Source organism: Lathyrus oleraceus, chromosome 7 (genome assembly GCF_024323335.1).
Source record: "Lathyrus oleraceus cultivar Zhongwan6 chromosome 7, CAAS_Psat_ZW6_1.0, whole genome shotgun sequence".
NCBI lineage: Eukaryota > Viridiplantae > Streptophyta > Magnoliopsida > Fabales > Fabaceae > Lathyrus > Lathyrus oleraceus.
This window is the reverse complement of record NC_066585.1, coordinates 544,433,604-544,450,476: the sequence shown is the minus strand read 5'-3', so window position 1 is coordinate 544,450,476 and position 16,873 is coordinate 544,433,604. Positions and strand designations below refer to the sequence as shown.

Genomic DNA, 16,873 nt, shown 5'->3' with positions numbered 1-16,873 from the left:
ATATATATATATATATAAAATCTTTATTCTTCTCTCAAACAAAGTCTTAATAAATTAACTATTTTTCTAAAGGATGTGAAGTTAGTCAATAAATCTATAGAAAATAATTTTAAAAAAAGTTAATAAAAAAAATCAAAGTGATGCCATAATTTATTTTATATAAAACAGACACAAAATATATTACGAGAAATAATTATACAATTATTCAATTTCAACACATTCTAATTTCAATTTTTCTCAGAATTTAATAATCAATTCAATTAGATTAATTACAAATTTTAACAAAACCTAGCCTTACTTAATAAAGAGATTTTTTATAGAAACATGCCATGATTGTTTATTGATAATAGTAATTGATTGATTAATTGTCATTAACATGTCCACGAAGCAATTTGATTGTTTAAAATCAATGGCAAGAATTGCATCATTACGTGCACATAATGCGCAAGGCACCCAATTCGGGTCCCATTCACTCCTCAAATAGATAAAGTAAATACCATCTCACTCCACGTGTCATCCGATCGTTGGCTCGGATACAGGTTCGGCAACGAGCCACGTCGCATTCGCGGGTTTTCGTTCAACAACCCCACACACACCACTTCACGCCACTCTTATTATTTTCTTCTTTCACTCACTTTCATGTTTTCGTTTTCCACTTTCGCTTACAACTAGAGCCATTCGGTCATCGATCGCTTCGATTCTTCGTCATCTTCTTCACCGATCATGTCAGGGTAACGGTTTCTTCAACTCAATCGTTTTTCGTTTATGCGCTTTTTTTTTGTTTCATTTTTGAATTGTTGTTTGAAATTAGTTTATAAATTTCTGAGTCTGTGGTTCTGTTATGTTTATTTTACTCGATTATTTGGATTTATTTTCTCCGAACTTGTAAGTTTTCATGAGCATGAATTATTTTTTGTATGAGATTGATCTGATGCGTTCTTTTGTTTCCTTTTTTGAAATTCATTTGTAGATTATGGAGTGTCTCCGTTTGATTATGTTTACTTTTTTTTTGAATTTATTTTTCTCGGTTATTCAGCTTCTTCTTTTTTTGGTTCTGAGCTTTATATTTTTATGAGGATGAATCAGTTTTTTGTTGCTTTTTTTTAAATACTTGTTTGAAATTAATTTGTAGATTTTAATAGTCTCCGCGGTTTGATATTGTTTTTATTTGTAATTTTTAACTTTCGTCTGGTTATTTAACTCATTTTGTTGATGTTTCGAACTTGTATATTGTTATGAGGATGAATCAATTATATTTTTAAATTTGAATTTGGATATGGATTTGTTTTCTACTTTTTATAGTGAGTTGTTTTCTTTGTTTTGTTGTGCTTTATTTTTAGTTTTAACTTTTAATGCTTGTGTGATAGAATCGCTTGGTTTATTATTGTGGCAATTTATATATGTTTCTAGAAATATATGCTGTGGAATCTTGCTTAAGATAAGACAAAATATGGAAATTGCTTGTTAGGCTGAGGTTTGTGACATTTTCAGACTTTTGTACCTGATTTGATCATTTTGATCTTCGGCTTGGCTTTTAATTTAGTTTTGAGTAAACCATTTAAAGAAGTATTATTGAATCAGCTATCATTCCAGCAAGCTTAATTTACAAGCTATTTTAGTTAATTATTTGTTAAAAATAGCTTATACTTATTTTTGTAATTGTACTTAATTGCTAATATAAGTGCTTATATCATGTCAGAATTCTAAACAAGCTCTTCTAAAATGTTAACTGTTTTAAAAGATGTGTAATTTCCTGAATCATATATTTGACTAATAAAATGTATTCTTTCTCTTTGACATGGTGAATTTGGTTTCATACATATATTTTTGGTTATTGAGTGGATGATGCTAGCATTCTGCTTCTTTTTTAGTGAATATTTTGATTACTAGAATAATTTGTCTATGGGTGGAGCGTGTTCTCGGAAGCAAGAGCAGGATGATGAAGATAATCTTAGTAGAGGATTTTCAAAGAAATATTGCAAATGCGGGAGTTTGAAATGGTGGACATCATCGTTTTCTTATCCATCCATGGATTTACGCGCACAAAAGGGAGAATGTCCATCACTGCTGGACTTGTGTGTCCAGAAAATAAGCGAGGTATTGTTCAATGATAAGTTTTCATTGTCCATCCAGACTCTATGTTTTGGTCTAAGTCACACTGCAATCTTTATTCGACACAGGATTTGGATAGACATAACACATTTTCTATGCTGCCACGTGATATAAGTCAGCAAATTTTAAATAATTTGGTCTACTCTCGTCGTCTTACTAGTGGTTCTCTTGAAGCTTTTAGAGATTGTGCTCTCCAGGTAAATCATATTAGATCAATTATGAACCTGACTCATATGTCTCCTTGATCTAAGTGGTTAGTTTTATCTCTTAATTGCCAGGATCTGTACTTGGGAGAATATGCCGGTGTTGATGATTCTTGGATGGATGTCATCTCATCTCAGGGTTCATCTTTACTCTCGGTAGATCTTTCTGGATCTGATGTCACTGATTTTGGATTGACTTACCTTAAAGATTGTCAAAGTCTCATTTCCTTAAATCTAAATTACTGTGACCAAATTTCAGATCATGGACTGGATTATATCAGTGGTATTCTTTCTTTTCCTGTATTTGTGTCTTTTTTATGGAATAACATTCATCTATTCTTATATCTGCACTTGGGTGTTGGTCCCTTGGCATCTTTATTTTGTCTTTTATTCATCTAAAAATAGAAAAACAATACTTTCTTATCAGCGCTCCTTGGCTAAACCATACCCATGCATTAGTGTGTAAATGAGTATACATATTGTCTTATTTTCACTCTTCTTGGTAGCACATTAAAAATTAATCTAGCATATTCATGATGCCAGTTAATAAGAATGTTTCTCTTATGACAATAACTAACTACTACTATGTCTTTTCTTAGAGAAGTCTTTTTTTTAAATAGTAATAAAAAATGATTTCTATTTTAAGAACATCTACCATTCAAGTGGTTGATTAGGTCAGCTAGTGTTTGGTCATTTATTACATTTGAATATTATTAAGCACTTGGATTTAGAAGTAAATGCTCTCTCTCTGAGTTTAATTCATGACAAAGCATTATGACATTGTTTTATGACTTTAATCTATACAGCTGACCTCACCTTGTCAGAAAAGGCTTGGGTGTTGTTGTTGTATCATTAAGCTTTTGGGACGGTTAATTTCCAATTTTGGAAATGGTTTTTAGCAAAAATTTCTCATCTAGCTTTCTCTTTTTCAGAAAATTTATTTATTAGTGACACACCTATTTCTAATATATTTCAGTTATATTGAAAATAGGCATATGAACATCCTATGCAGATCATCTTCATGAAATATGACCTTTAACTTTGTTCTAATTTGACTGTAATTTCTCATTTTAATATATCATGTTCAAAGAATGAAATTTTGCATTAGTGAAGCTGACATGATTATTTTCACCGTGAAGACATTTTCAACATACCTACCCATTTACCAAGCCCTTTTGTTGCATAATTTTTTTTCAAAAAAATCTTCATCTGGCTCGTGTGATTACTTATGGCTAAAAGCATTGTCTATAGGTTGCTTTTACTGATGGTTTGCAACATCTGTAATGGCATATTCCAGGTCTGTCGAACTTGACATGTTTGAGTTTTAGAAGAAATGATTCAATATCGGCTCAAGGAATGAGTGCCTTCTCTAGTCTTGTTAACTTGGTCAAGTTGGATTTGGAGAGATGTCCTGGGATTCATGGAGGCATTGTCCATCTTCAAGGTTGGTTCTAAAGTGTAACTTTGTGTGAAAAGTAAAGCTTTACTAACCAATGCTCTTTAGTGAACTTCGACTACTCATTAAACAACATTCAAAAGATATGCTTAGACGTAAATTTTTGTGAAAAGTAAATCTTTACTATTACTGGATAACATTTGTGTTTGTATATGAACATAGCAGAACACAAATAAGAGGATAGGAAAATGAAGAAGAATTCTATTACAGTATTTGTGTGCAGCATGGATAGAAACCCAAAATTGATTTCTTCATAACTTCAATCAAGTTATTTGATCCATATTTTTCAGGTTTAACTAAGTTGGAATCTCTCAATATGAAGTGGTGTAATTGCATAACAGATTCCGATATGAAGCCTCTATCAGGTTTGTTGCATCTTGCATCCTTTTGGTGGTACAATAGCTCAAAAGTTTATAGAAGTTGTGTTGTCGAGACTTTCTTCAATGCCATTAGTGTATTTCCACTTGGCTTCATTTTAAGAACCTACACACATTTCACCCAAGTAAAGTTGAACTGCCATGAGTGAAAATCTACAAAATGTTTTATTTCTCTAGAAAGAACAAATTGCGACAACTGTGTTTGACAACCATATACTTGTCAGTGTATCTTTGTATTTATAGAAGATATCATTGTCATCTTATTTGACACATAGTTCAGTAACTAATTATACATCTATTTGATTCAATTTGCTTCCAGAACTTGCAAACTTGATATGTCTAGAGATTTCATGTAGTAAAGTCACTGATTTTGGCATCAGTTTTCTAAGAGGTATTGTACCCTGCCTTTTATTGTTCTTTTTCAGAGCATTTGGGATTATATGATTATCTTACACCATGTTTATGGGTCATTGTGTTCATGTGTTTCTTATTTCTTTGGGTGTGTTTGTTTCAAGGTTTTAAAAAATATTCCCGGGAACATTGTCATGGGAATGCAACATTGTCATGGGAATGCAACATTCCCATGTTTGATTCAATTTTTAAAAAATTATTTCAAGGCATATTTTATTCCCAGGAACTTTATTTACTCATGGTTCTTCTATTTTTATTCCAAGGTTTAAAGGATGGGAATCCAACATTCCCATGGGAATAAAATTCAACTAACTACAACTCCCCACTACTACTCACATTTATTTATTTATTTTATTTTTTATAATTTTTAAATTAAATAAATTTTATAAATATTCTTAGAAAATTTAGTTTTTACCAAACTATTGGATAGAAATATTATTCCAAGTAATAATAATGATGGGAATAAGATTCTAAGGAATGTTACTTCTAAACTTGAAACAAACACACCGTTTGTAATAATGCTCGTTTGTGATAGGTTCAACCCCAAATTTTCATTATCATCAAAGTATTTGTGATTGTGTATAAAGATGCAAAGGGTGATTGATGTTTGTAATAGGAATCCCATTTCTGTATAACAAGATTTTCTTCTACCCCGAACTATTTATAATAAAATATTTTCAAGACTATATATTTCTGTCAGTAATTATCAGTAATCAATTTTAAGAATAGATGTTTGATTTTGAAGATTAATTTAGTTATATTTTTAGAAGTTTCAGCTAGATAGTCAATCTTAATTGTGTAAAAGCCAGAAATAAATTTTGAAACATCCCTTCTTAGAAATATATTTCTTTGATGATGTAATGATTTCCCAATTACCTTGAAACGTTGATATTGCTAAGTTGTACATCCTAGTGCCAGTGCAGGATTTCACTGCTTCCCTGTTAAAGAAATATCAGGTATCATTGTTCGGTTGTTGTTTTTCTTCTGTTTTCAATGTTGTGTTGGTTCATTCCAGGATTACAGAAGCTTGTCCTGTTGAATCTTGAAGGGTGCCTTGTATCATCTGCATGCTTGGATTCTCTTGCAGGTTGAATTCCTTCATTGAACTTTAAGCTTACTCTTATAATTTTTTTGTGATGCTTATATTTAGGGCATAATTTCCTTATTATCCCATGAATGCTTTATGCTTTCTTTCTTTCTTTTTTTTGACTGGGAAAGTGCTTTAAGATTGAAGCTGAAACCTGTTTAATAGGATGTCTTGAGCATACCACTCCAAGCAGACTCTGATATTAGAAGTCCACTGGTCGTGAAACTTAACATGAGGAGAAGAATCTGATTCTCGTCATAGAAATATTTATCTGGATTTTGTTCCTTATTTTTAAACTAGTTTTCTCGGTTGGGAGAGTAGTGGTTCCAACTACAAACCTTAATGCTTTAACAAAAGGAAACAAAATTTTGTTTCTAATAGAGTCCATGCAGTACTCCCCTTTTTCCTTTTTAGTAGCATTGAGTTTCTTTTAAATTTTTTTAAATGACAAATGTTAGTAATTAGTTGATAGAAATGTTAGTAGGGAAGTTGAACCCACAACCCGTTATCTCTCTAGCCCTTATGTTCCTTCTCGAAACGATCTTGTCTCCTATAGTAGCATTGAGTTTCTAACGTTGTGTTTCCTCGAGTCATTAAAATGGAGAGGTTTCAATTTTTTTATTTTGAAACAACTGCTATTTGTTAATATTATTATAATAACGCGAGCTCTGTTAATTGGATGTACAAAGTGTGACTTAATCATGTCTTTCTCGTATATAATAACTTTATGATGACGTAATACCCATTGGATTTCTGATTTAGTATTGTTATGTTTCCTGCCAGAGCTTCCTGCACTGTCAAATTTGAATCTAAATAGATGCAATATTTCTGACAGAGGGTGTGAAAAGTTTTCGAGTAAGTTAAAAATTCTATAGCTAATTCTTTCAGGATATAATTACATATTTTTCAGGATGTTTATTGGGTTCTATGCTTTTACTTTTTGACTCCATAACAATTATCGTGGAATGTCATTGGTAACATTTCCTTGATTTTTTACAGGACTGGAAATGTTGAAAGTATTAAACTTGGGATTTAATGACATAGGAGATACATGTTTAGCTCATTTGAAAGGTGATTTAAAATATTGGCTCAATTATATCTTCCTCTCTTCAATCCCCCCAGCCCCGCGCTTTATGGCCAGCTAGGGAGCAAATTATCACCTTGTCTACAGAGTGCATGATGTGAAATCATAATTTAATGCCAAATGCCCCAAATCAGTTCAAAATAAATGTATAAAAGTGCAATTATATAAGTATGAATATTTAAGTAAACAGAAAGTTGCTCACAATGAAAGTTTACTCGAATTTGATGTAAATACCTCTATCTTTTTCTCAAATATATATATATATATATATATATATATATATATATATATATATATATATATATATATATTGGATGTCATCTTCTAGAGCAATAACTCTGTTGCAATTTTTGAAATATGTAGTGTCATACACGACTCATTGTGACAAACCTACTTTTCTAGAATTTATGTTGACATGTCCTAATATCTGGTTCAAAACATATATAGTGTTACCATCTTGTGGAGTTTCATGGTTATAATCCTGCTTTCAGCTATTGATCTTGTATTAACTTATTTTGTAGACTATGAACTTCTGTGTGCATAATGTCTTTACTGGTAAAAGAAATAACAGAAAAATGTAAATGCTATTTGTTAGAGTAGAATAAAGATAGTTACTAATATTATATTTGAAAGAAGATGATTGCATCTAACAATTTTGTCACTTGTGCATACTTTTGATCAGCATTGTCAAAGTTGGAGAGCTTGAACCTTGATTCATGTAAGATTGGTGATGAAGGATTGGTGAACTTGGCAGGTAAATGCTTGAATTCACTCATATTTCCTTTTCTTGTACATTTAGTTCAGATGATGAAAGAGATAGAAAGCTATCTCCGTTTGTATGGTAGATAAATGAAAAACTGAGTAGAAGCCAATATAGAAATATGGATAGCCAGTTTTATCCTTATAAGGAGACGAGAGAAGAAAATGAGGGTAAAAGTGACGACATTCATATTTCTCCAAAAATAACGGTAAACATGGAGTTTTTTTGGTGGTCCCACAATAAATGAGGGTAACTTGGCACATTATCTACTTTACAGATGCCATAATTTGCTGCAAATAATGAATTTAAAGAATGATTATGTTGCATGTTACTTGTTGTCATTATAAATTCACATTTCTATCTTAAGACTTAAGAGTATGCGTGACTCACATTTTATTCACAATGCTTCTAGGTCATAAGCAATTGATCTGCTTGGAATTGTCTGATACGGAAGTTGGAAACAATGGCCTAGAGCATTTATCAGGTTTGTTCTGACACTTTATTATTATTTGCGAAGTTTGTGCACTTGAAAGAAAAGTTATGGTTGGACTTCATATTCTGTGTCTCGCCATTTGGAATTGATTTATGCTTCTTTCTGTCTCCTGCGTTTTTGGTTGCATTTTTCCTTGTTGGATTTAGCTTTATCCCTTGTTAATTTTGAATGGCGAAGTGCTGATGATTATGACGTAGAATTTGCTGACTATCTTTGCCAATGATTCTAGTGTTCCTTTGATTATTCTTTTATTGTATTTGTTGTAGGATTGTCTAATCTGGAGAAAATAAATCTGTCCTTCACTGCTGTTAGTGATAGCGGTTTAAGGAAATTGTGTGGACTCTCATCTCTTAAGTCGCTTAATTTGGATGCTTACCAAATTACAGATGCTGGACTGGCAACCCTTACAAGTATGTGTTCTATGTAATATTTACAATTCAAATATTGGTTTCCTTAATTCTTTTTTTTACGTGACCTGCACTCATCTTCAATCTAATTGATTTGCTACCAATTTTTTTTATAATCCAATAATACTATAGCCTTTTCCCACTAGACGGGGTTGGCTACATAAATTAAACAACTTCATGATCATGTATAATGACTGACTATTTGAATCCAAATTTGCTTGATGGTTTGACCTAAGGGGCACTTGTTTCAAGGTATAAAATAATATTTTCAGGAATTAAGTTCCTAGGAATACCTAATACCATTATCCGAAATTTTATTCGTAGCTACAACTTATAAGTTTGGTAAGTACATAAAGTGAAAGTGTAAACGTATAGTTGGTTGAGTTTTGAAATAATTTTTGGTCCCATGAAAATGTTAGATTCCTACATTTTATCACGGGAATGAAAAGAAGACGGTATGTGTGAAGTATATTCCTGGGAATCAATAATACGCAGAATATATTTTTTAAATTTATACCAAACATGGAAATTTTACATTCCCCAGGTCACTTTTCCAGGATAGTTTTGCATATCTTGAAACAACCACACTTTTATAGTTTTCATTAGTCTCTACATCTAAATATTGGACCATCTGCGACCTGATTTACGCTGTTTACTCTCCTATTTATTGGTGTTTCTTGAGCTTCTTCACACATGCCAAACCACCAGAGACTTGAAAATAATTATCATAAATTTTAGCTAGTCTTTCCCTGACATTACAATTTTTTTCTTTTCCAAACATATATTTGATTAATTCTAAGTGTAAAGTATTCTGGCTCTGGCTCTGGCTCTGGCTCTCTGGCTCTGGCTCTCTGGCTTTGGCTCTCTGGCTTTCTGGCTTAAGCTTAATTTTGCTACATGCATCATTTGAATTTGCTGATGCAGGTTTGACTGGCCTCACTGACCTTGATTTATTCGGCGCTCGAATCACAGATGTCGGGACAACTTATTTGAAAAGTATGTAGCATGCCATTGGCGTATTTGTTTACTACAAAGTGATTATTTTTGGATATATTGTCTATACTTTTTGGTTTTCTTATATCTTTTGGCCTTTTACTTATTTTTGCTTGCTTTTATATAAGAAAGCTGAAAAATGTTGATCAGACGTATTGTTCAATATGCATGAGCTTGATTTGATCTGAAATGTAATTGGAATATGCCTGCCTCCCTTTTTCAATGCTTAGGTTTCTTGAAATATATTATTTTTGGTGCTTTGATCTGATCACTAAATCTCACTTTTCTTTACAACTGAAGTATTTAAGTAGTCATTTTAACTACATCTGTTTTAGTCAAGTTTTGTTAGACTCGTGTGGAACAATTAAACTCCTCTGGCTGACATCACAGTAGCTTGATGAATTTATTTTGTCAAATAATTAATCTCCAAATTCAATCATAATTCTTTTGGTCAGCTGTGTTCTTTAGAAGTAACTGCATGTTACTGCTGGTTCTTTGATAGAACTAATGTCAATTGTAATTTGAAGTCAGTTATTTTCAAACTTTATTGTGAAACAGAATTCAAGAACCTAAGGTCCTTGGAAATATGCAGTGGTGGATTGACTGATGCTGGTGTGAAAAATATCAAAGAGCTTACTTCGTTAAAGTGCTTAAATTTATCACAAAACAGTCACCTTACGAACAAAACAGTGGAGTTGATTGCTGGTAATTTTGCAAGCCTCTGTTTTTATTTGATAATCGTTGTTTCATTTTGGTTGCTTCATTTATCTCTTGCCCATGTTGAAAACCTAAATAGCCAGAGGTGTTAATGTGAAAAGAAAGTTAAGGCTTGACTCGTTGATTAGACTTGAATTGATACTTTTTGCTTAAGGCTGTCTATTTGTGAAAATCCTAATTGCAACAATTAGTTTGTTGTTCAAGGTTCTAGTAGTTAGGAAATGTATGAAGATTTATTCGAATTCCTACACAAAACATCTAAATTCCACACTAATCTATGCTAAGGTTGGGTTGTGACTGTCTTTGTTTCAAAATACATGCATGCAATTAGGGACGGGGCCAGAAACATTATATAAAATGAACTGTTCGATTTTTTTGCCTAGGCATACCTGCCAAACTCATTGTAGTTAGAAATATTTGTCTGCACTCACATGTTTATGGTCACGATTTCAGGGCTCACTGGGTTGGTTTCTTTGAATCTTTCAAATTCGCGCATTACCTCGGCTGGACTGCAGCATTTGAAAACGCTGAAAAACTTGAGATCTCTGACATTGGAGTCTTGTAAGGTGACAGCAAACGACATAAAGAAAATTAAATCAATACACCTACCTAATTTGGTAAGCTTTAGGCCCGAGTAGTTGGTTAGGGCTGTGTTCTAATCTATGTATATATGAATCGTATTGATATGCTAGAAAAGCATTAAACTGTCTCAAATTGTACATAGGCTAATGGATATGTGGAAGGGTATGAATTGCCTCCCTATAGTACGAAGGGTTTTTTCGTTCTACTTAAAGTAAGTGTTTGTTTGTGTATGATGCTAATGTATATCTGCCTTTAAAATTACAAGGTGACAAATTGCCGAACAAACATTTGTTATATTTTCTTATTTAAAAAAAAATTCAAACTTAGAAGAATTTGGTTGACCGAAGAATATTGTGGTTGACCAAAGAATATTGGTATCCGTGAGAATTTGGATCGAACTCTAGTCTCGACAATGATAGCTTCTTGATTCGACAAAGGTTTAGTTTGTAGTCGAAGTATGTTCACATGGTTATCCTGCAAGCTGTTGTCGAAGTGTGCTCAAATATGTAGTAGTCAAAATTGTTAGGTTTGTTAGCCTGTCGAATTGGGTCTATTGTTTAAGTTCAATTGTTTAAGTTAGTTTGTAGTCTAAGTTAGTTTAGTAGTATAACAATAGATTAGTTTTCTCAGGTTTTTGAGAGGAGTTTTGATTGTTGTTATTCACTTGTAATCTTTAAATTAAACCATAATAGAGAAAGTGAATAGTAAAAGAGTTATAATCAATCTTAATTTTCTTCTTCCTTCTTCTCTCTCTCTTTCGTAAAATCTAATAGGATTTTTTGTGTTTGTTCAAAAAACTAAATCTTTCTCATATGTTTGATATGTTCTTGACAACATCAATTTACAACAAACTGGTGTTGTGAGCGTGGAGGAGAAGATGTCGTCAACATAGTATGAGATTGAGAAATTCATCAGTGTGAATGATTTCGGTTTGTGGCGTTTGAAGAGGCAAGTCCTACTTGTTCAACAGTGTTTGTTAGAAACGTTGAAAGGATGGAGAAGATGGATGTTGGTCTAATAGAGAAGGGGAAGACGGCGATGATCGAGAAAGCCCACAACACCATTTTATTGAGCCTTGGTATTAAGGTTCTCCGACAGGTTTCGAAGGAGAAAATTGCAGGTGGTGTGTGGACGAAACTCGAAGGTCTGTACATGACGAAATTGTTGGTAAATCGTCTTTATCTTAAGCAAACTTTGTATTCCATCAAGATGAGTGAAGACAGAGTATTGGCTAAGCAACTGGATACGTTCAACAAGTTGATTCTTGATCTTGAGAATATTGAGGTCAAAGTTGCTGATGAAGTGTTGTTGTTGTTGTTGTTGTTGTTGTTGTGTACTTTACCTAAGTCTCATACCCATTTCAAATAAACTCTCTTGTATGAAAGAAATTCTTTGACCTTTGAAGATGTTCAATCAGTCTTCTACTCTAAGGATTTGAACGAACGAAAGGAGCACAAGTCATCGATAATTGGTGAAGGTTTGTTCGTTAAGGGGAAATTCTTGAAGAAAGATGGTAGGTTTGAGAAGAAGGGTAAAGTTTTACAACATTCTTATGGTGGTAATACTTCTGCTATTAAGTGTTAACATTATAGGAAGGAAAGTTATACAAGAAAGATGTGCCCTGATTGACTGAATAACAATGGTTGAAAGGATAATGGTAATGCAGTCATTGTGCAAGATGGTTATGAATCATCTAATGTCCTGGTAGTTTCAAGCAGTGACTCTGGAAATGAGTGGATTATGGATTCGGGTTGTACTTGACACATGACTCCAAATAAAGACGTGTTTGAGGAATTATGTGAACAAGATGGTGGACCAGTGTTGTTGGAAAACAACAAAGCTTGTAAAATTGCAGGTATTGGACTTGTGATATTCAAGCTCAATGATTAGTCAATAAGACTATATATTGACTGATGTCAGGTATACCTGATTTTAAAAGAAATTTTATTTCTCTTGGTGAATTTGACAAGAAAGGATATGTTTTCAAAGGAGAGCAAAGTATCCCAAGGGTTATGGAGGGGTCGAAGGAAATCTTAAGAGACTTAAAATAACAAGGCTTGTATACCTTGAGTCTGAGATTGTAAATGGTTCGGCAGATATGGAGTTCACAAAACCTGTGTCCAAGATTGAGCTATGACACAAGAGACTTGATAATGTCAGTGAAAGAGGCTTGGTCGAATTATCGAAACAAAATCTGTTGTGTGGTGACAAGGTCAAAAAACTAGAGTTTTGTGAACCTTGTATATTTGGTAAATCCTGTAGAACGAAGTTTAACAAAGATAAATAAAGAACACATGGATTACTTGATTACATTCATGCTTATCTTTGGGGGCCTACAAGGAATCCTTCACACTCATGTGTAAAGTATTTCCTATCCATAGTTTATGATCATTCCATAAAATTATGAGTATTCATTCAGAAAGTTAAGGATGGAACTTTTAAAATTTTTAAAAGTTGAAAGACCATAATCGAAAACCAAACTGAAAGGAAGGTCAAGAGGTTGAGGACCGACAATGGTCTTGAATTTTACAATGATGCTTTCGACAAATATTGTGTTGCGTCTGGTATTGCAAGATACATAACTACATCGGGAACTCCCTAACAAAATGGTTTGGCTGAAAGATTTAATCGAATCATTCTGAAAAGAGTGATGTGCATGTTGGTTAGTGCGGGATTAAAGAAGGTGTTTTGGGCAGAAGTTGTTGTGAGTGCAACATACCTGATAAATAGGTGCTCCTCGATTGCCCTAGGGATGAAAACACCTGAAGAAGTATGGTCGAAACATCCACCTAATCTCGACAGACTTGGAGTATTTGGTTGTTTAGCATATGCTCACATTAGGCAAGACAAGGTCGAACCTAAAGCTCTAAGATGTATGTTTATTGGATACTATGAAGGAGTAAACGCTTATAGGTTGTGGTGCCTAGAGCCAGGTCACGAGAGGTGTATCACAAGTCGAGATGTAGTTTTCAATGAAGCATAAATGGCGTTCAAGAAAATTGATGACGTTGGTCGAAGTACGAAGATCTCTAAAGAATAGCTGGAACATGAAGAGATTCATGTTGAGGTGGAGCATATTGATGATTGCATAATCCAAATGAAGTTGAAGAAGCAACACAAGTTATTGATGAAGACGAGGAGACTGAAAATGACTACCTGCTGGCAAGACATAGGTCGAGAAGAGTCATCAAGCTACCTCAGAGACTTGGTTATGCAGATCTAATAGCATTTGCCTTAATCTCTGCAAGTGAGGTCCTTGATGAAAAACATATAGAGTATAAGGAAGTTGTGAGGAGTCGAAACAAGACTGAGTGACTGAAAACTATGGAAGATGAGATTAAATCTCTTCATGATAACAATACTTGGGAGTTGATCGAGAAACCTGCAACGGGGCCAGGTTAGTCAGTTGTAAGTGGATTTTCAAGGTTAAGGAATGAATCGAATGAGTGGTGTCGAAGTGATTCAAGGAAAGGTTTGTTGCTAGGGGGTTCACTCAAAAATAAGGTATTGACTTCAATGATGTGTTCTCACTAGTTGTAAAGAATATATCCATTCGAATGTTGCTTTTCAATGGTGGCGAAGTTCGACCTAGAACTTGAATAGATGGATGTGAAGATTGTCTTCTTATATGGTGATATAGATGAAACAATCCTGATGAGGCAACCTGAAGGGTATATAGGAAAGGGAAAGGAAGATTATGTGTGCAAGCTGAATAGGTCGTTGTATGGCCTGAAACAATCTCCTCGACAATGGAATAGGAAATTCGACAAGTTCATGACACACATGAGTTTTATTAGGAGCCAGTTTGAACACTGTGTTTACTTCAGATTTTAACCTGGAAATTCACTTGTTATTTTGTTGCTTTATGTGGATGACATCCTCATAGCAAACAGCAGTGTCTAATATGTTATAAAGGTGAAGGTTGAACTCGATAAGGATTCGACATGAAGGATCTGGGAGTTGCTCCAAGATTCTTGGGATTGATATCCAAAGAGATAGAAAGCAGTCAAGATTATGCATATCTCAAGAGAGATACCTGAAGAAGATTCTCGACAAGTTTGGCATGTCGAATTCAAAGCTTGTTATAACTCTGACTAATCCTCAGTTTAAGCTGAGCTCGACTCAGAGTCCTAGTACCGAAGTCAAAAGAGCCTATATGAATAAAATCTATATGTTATTATAATAGGTTCTTTGATGTATGTTATGGTCTATACGAGCCCAAACATAACATATGAAGTGAGTCTTGTAAGCATGTATATGGACAATCCTAGGAAGGCACGCTAACAAGTATTAAAGTGAATTCTAAGGTACATAAATGAGTCTCTCAACAGTTTCCTGATTTATGGTGGAGCCTTTAGGGATGATAGCAAGTAGAAATCGAAGGATTTGTCGACTCTAATTGTGCAAGTTGTATGGATTTCAAAAAAATTATTTTCAGACGTGTTCATTATGTTTGGCACAATAATCTGTTGGAAAATGACACTTCATAAGATTGTTGTCTTATCAACCACTGCAGCGGAGTATATTTCCCTCACTGAAGTTGTGAAAGAAGCATTGTGGCTTGAAGGTTTTGCTAAAGAGCTGAAACTTCAAGGTCGAGTTATCACTATTAAATGTGATAGTCAAAGTGCAATACATATGTCGAAGAATTCAGCCTATCATGAGTGAAGAAGCACATCGATGTGAGACTGCATTTCGTTAGAGAGATAATCGAGCGTAGATAAGTCCAAGAGCTGGAAGTTTTGAATAAAGACAATGTTGTTGATATGATCACCAAGACATTGTCAAGCTGCAAGTTTTTCCAATGTATGCAGTTGATAAAGCTGCATAAAGAAAGCTAGTTTGTTTCCTTGATGTTGTAGAGTTTGTTCTAAGGTGGATATTTGTGAGAATTTGGATCGAACTCTAGTCTCTACAAGGGTAACTTCTTGGTTCGACAAAGGTTTAGCATGTAGTCGAAGTCTGTTCACATGTTGTTCCTACATGTTGTAGTCAAAGTATGCTCAAGTATGTAGTAGTCGAAATTGCTAGGTTTTTTAGCATGCCAAATTATACCTTTTGTTTAAGCCTAACTATTTAAGTTATCTTGTAGCATAAATTAGCTTAGTAGTCTAGTCTATAAATAGACTAGTTCTCTCAGGTTGTTAAGAGGAGTTTTGCTTGTTGTTATTCACTTGTAATCTTTAAATCCTAATGGAGAAAGTGAATAGTAAAACAGTTATAACTAATTCTAATTTTCTTCTTCTTCTTTATTCTCTCTTTCGTAAAATTTTATAGGATTTCTTGTGTTTGTTTAAGAAACTCAATCTTTTATATATGTTTGATTTGTTTTTGACGATATTAATTCACAAGAGTATCTAACTAAATTTCATGCTATTTGAACTTGTCTTTTGGTCTTCTCTTCATTGTGTAAAACAAATTTTATGGTGTGTTTAGACGAGGTAAATATATTTGAGAATGTGATAAATAATTTAAACGAGGCAATATTAAAAATTAAAAATATCACAAATATTGAACATAAACATATTTATATTAAAAATATAACAAACATAACATAATATATAAAAATAGAACAATGAAAACATAAGACTAATCAAATAACACAAGAAATTCAGTAGAAACAACACACAAATGTTGAGAAAGATCTATCCTAGAGTTTGGGTACTCTTTTAAAAATAAGTTAGGGATTATTTATTAGACCCTTATATAAGCATATTATATCCTTGAAAATTCAAAATTGCTCTTCACGCATCTGGAGATATCTAAAATAAGTTAGGGGATTGCTCATTAGACTCTTACATAAACATATCACACCCTTGAAAATCCAAAATTTTCCTTCATGCATTTGGAGATGCATCTTCGGACGCATCTAAATCACAATTAAAATGCTTTTTTTTTTAGATCCACCTCATTTTGAACAAAAATATGGTTCGGGCATTCATCTTACTGTGTGGTAGTTGGTGTATTCGGATATGCATCTCCAAAATGTCCTCTAAAAGTTGTTCAAAGTGTGGGAAATACAAACGAGAAATTATTTCGGAGATGCATTTCCGAAATGCTTCCTTAATCATATCATAACAACATTAATTTTCAAACATCCAATTTTTGTGAGGCCAGTTTATATTAACTTATATTAAAGTAGAATCAAAGTAAAATGAAGTTATATTAAAGTTAAAGGAAGGTAAAAATGC

At 33.2% G+C, this 16,873-nt stretch overlaps 1 protein-coding gene across 2 annotated transcripts; it reads left to right on the top strand.

Moving 5' to 3' along the window:
• Nucleotides 1-574: 574 nt before the first annotated feature.
• On the top strand, nucleotides 575-10,912 carry LOC127105392 (uncharacterized). 2 transcript variants are annotated; one of them, XM_051042574.1, is made up of 16 exons: nucleotides 575-731; nucleotides 1,872-2,097; nucleotides 2,181-2,309; nucleotides 2,391-2,598; nucleotides 3,613-3,759; nucleotides 4,062-4,136; nucleotides 4,468-4,539; nucleotides 5,575-5,646; nucleotides 6,430-6,501; nucleotides 6,646-6,717; nucleotides 7,413-7,484; nucleotides 7,903-7,974; nucleotides 8,250-8,393; nucleotides 9,315-9,386; nucleotides 9,942-10,088; nucleotides 10,554-10,912. In XM_051042574.1, the coding sequence occupies exons 2-16, from the start codon at nucleotides 1,903-1,905 to the stop codon at nucleotides 10,736-10,738; spliced, it is 1,734 nt and encodes a 577-aa protein (XP_050898531.1). In that variant the 5' UTR covers nucleotides 575-731; nucleotides 1,872-1,902; the 3' UTR covers nucleotides 10,739-10,912. The 2 variants fall into 2 exon arrangements, with proteins under 2 accessions (XP_050898531.1, XP_050898532.1); XM_051042575.1 differs by lacking the exon at nucleotides 10,554-10,912 and having other exon boundaries at nucleotides 9,976-10,088.
• Nucleotides 10,913-16,873: the final 5,961 nt, after the last annotated feature.

Excerpts from the sequence above, each read along its gene's own strand:
- LOC127105392 (XM_051042574.1), top strand. The coding sequence starts at position 1,903 with ATGGGTGGAGCGTGTTCTCGGAAGCAAGAGCAGGATGATGAAGATAAT. Across the intron at positions 6,718-7,412 it reads ATGTTTAGCTCATTTGAAAG|CATTGTCAAAGTTGGAGAGC; the intron begins GTGATTTAAAAT and ends ACTTTTGATCAG. Across the intron at positions 9,387-9,941 it reads CGGGACAACTTATTTGAAAA|AATTCAAGAACCTAAGGTCC; the intron begins GTATGTAGCATG and ends ATTGTGAAACAG.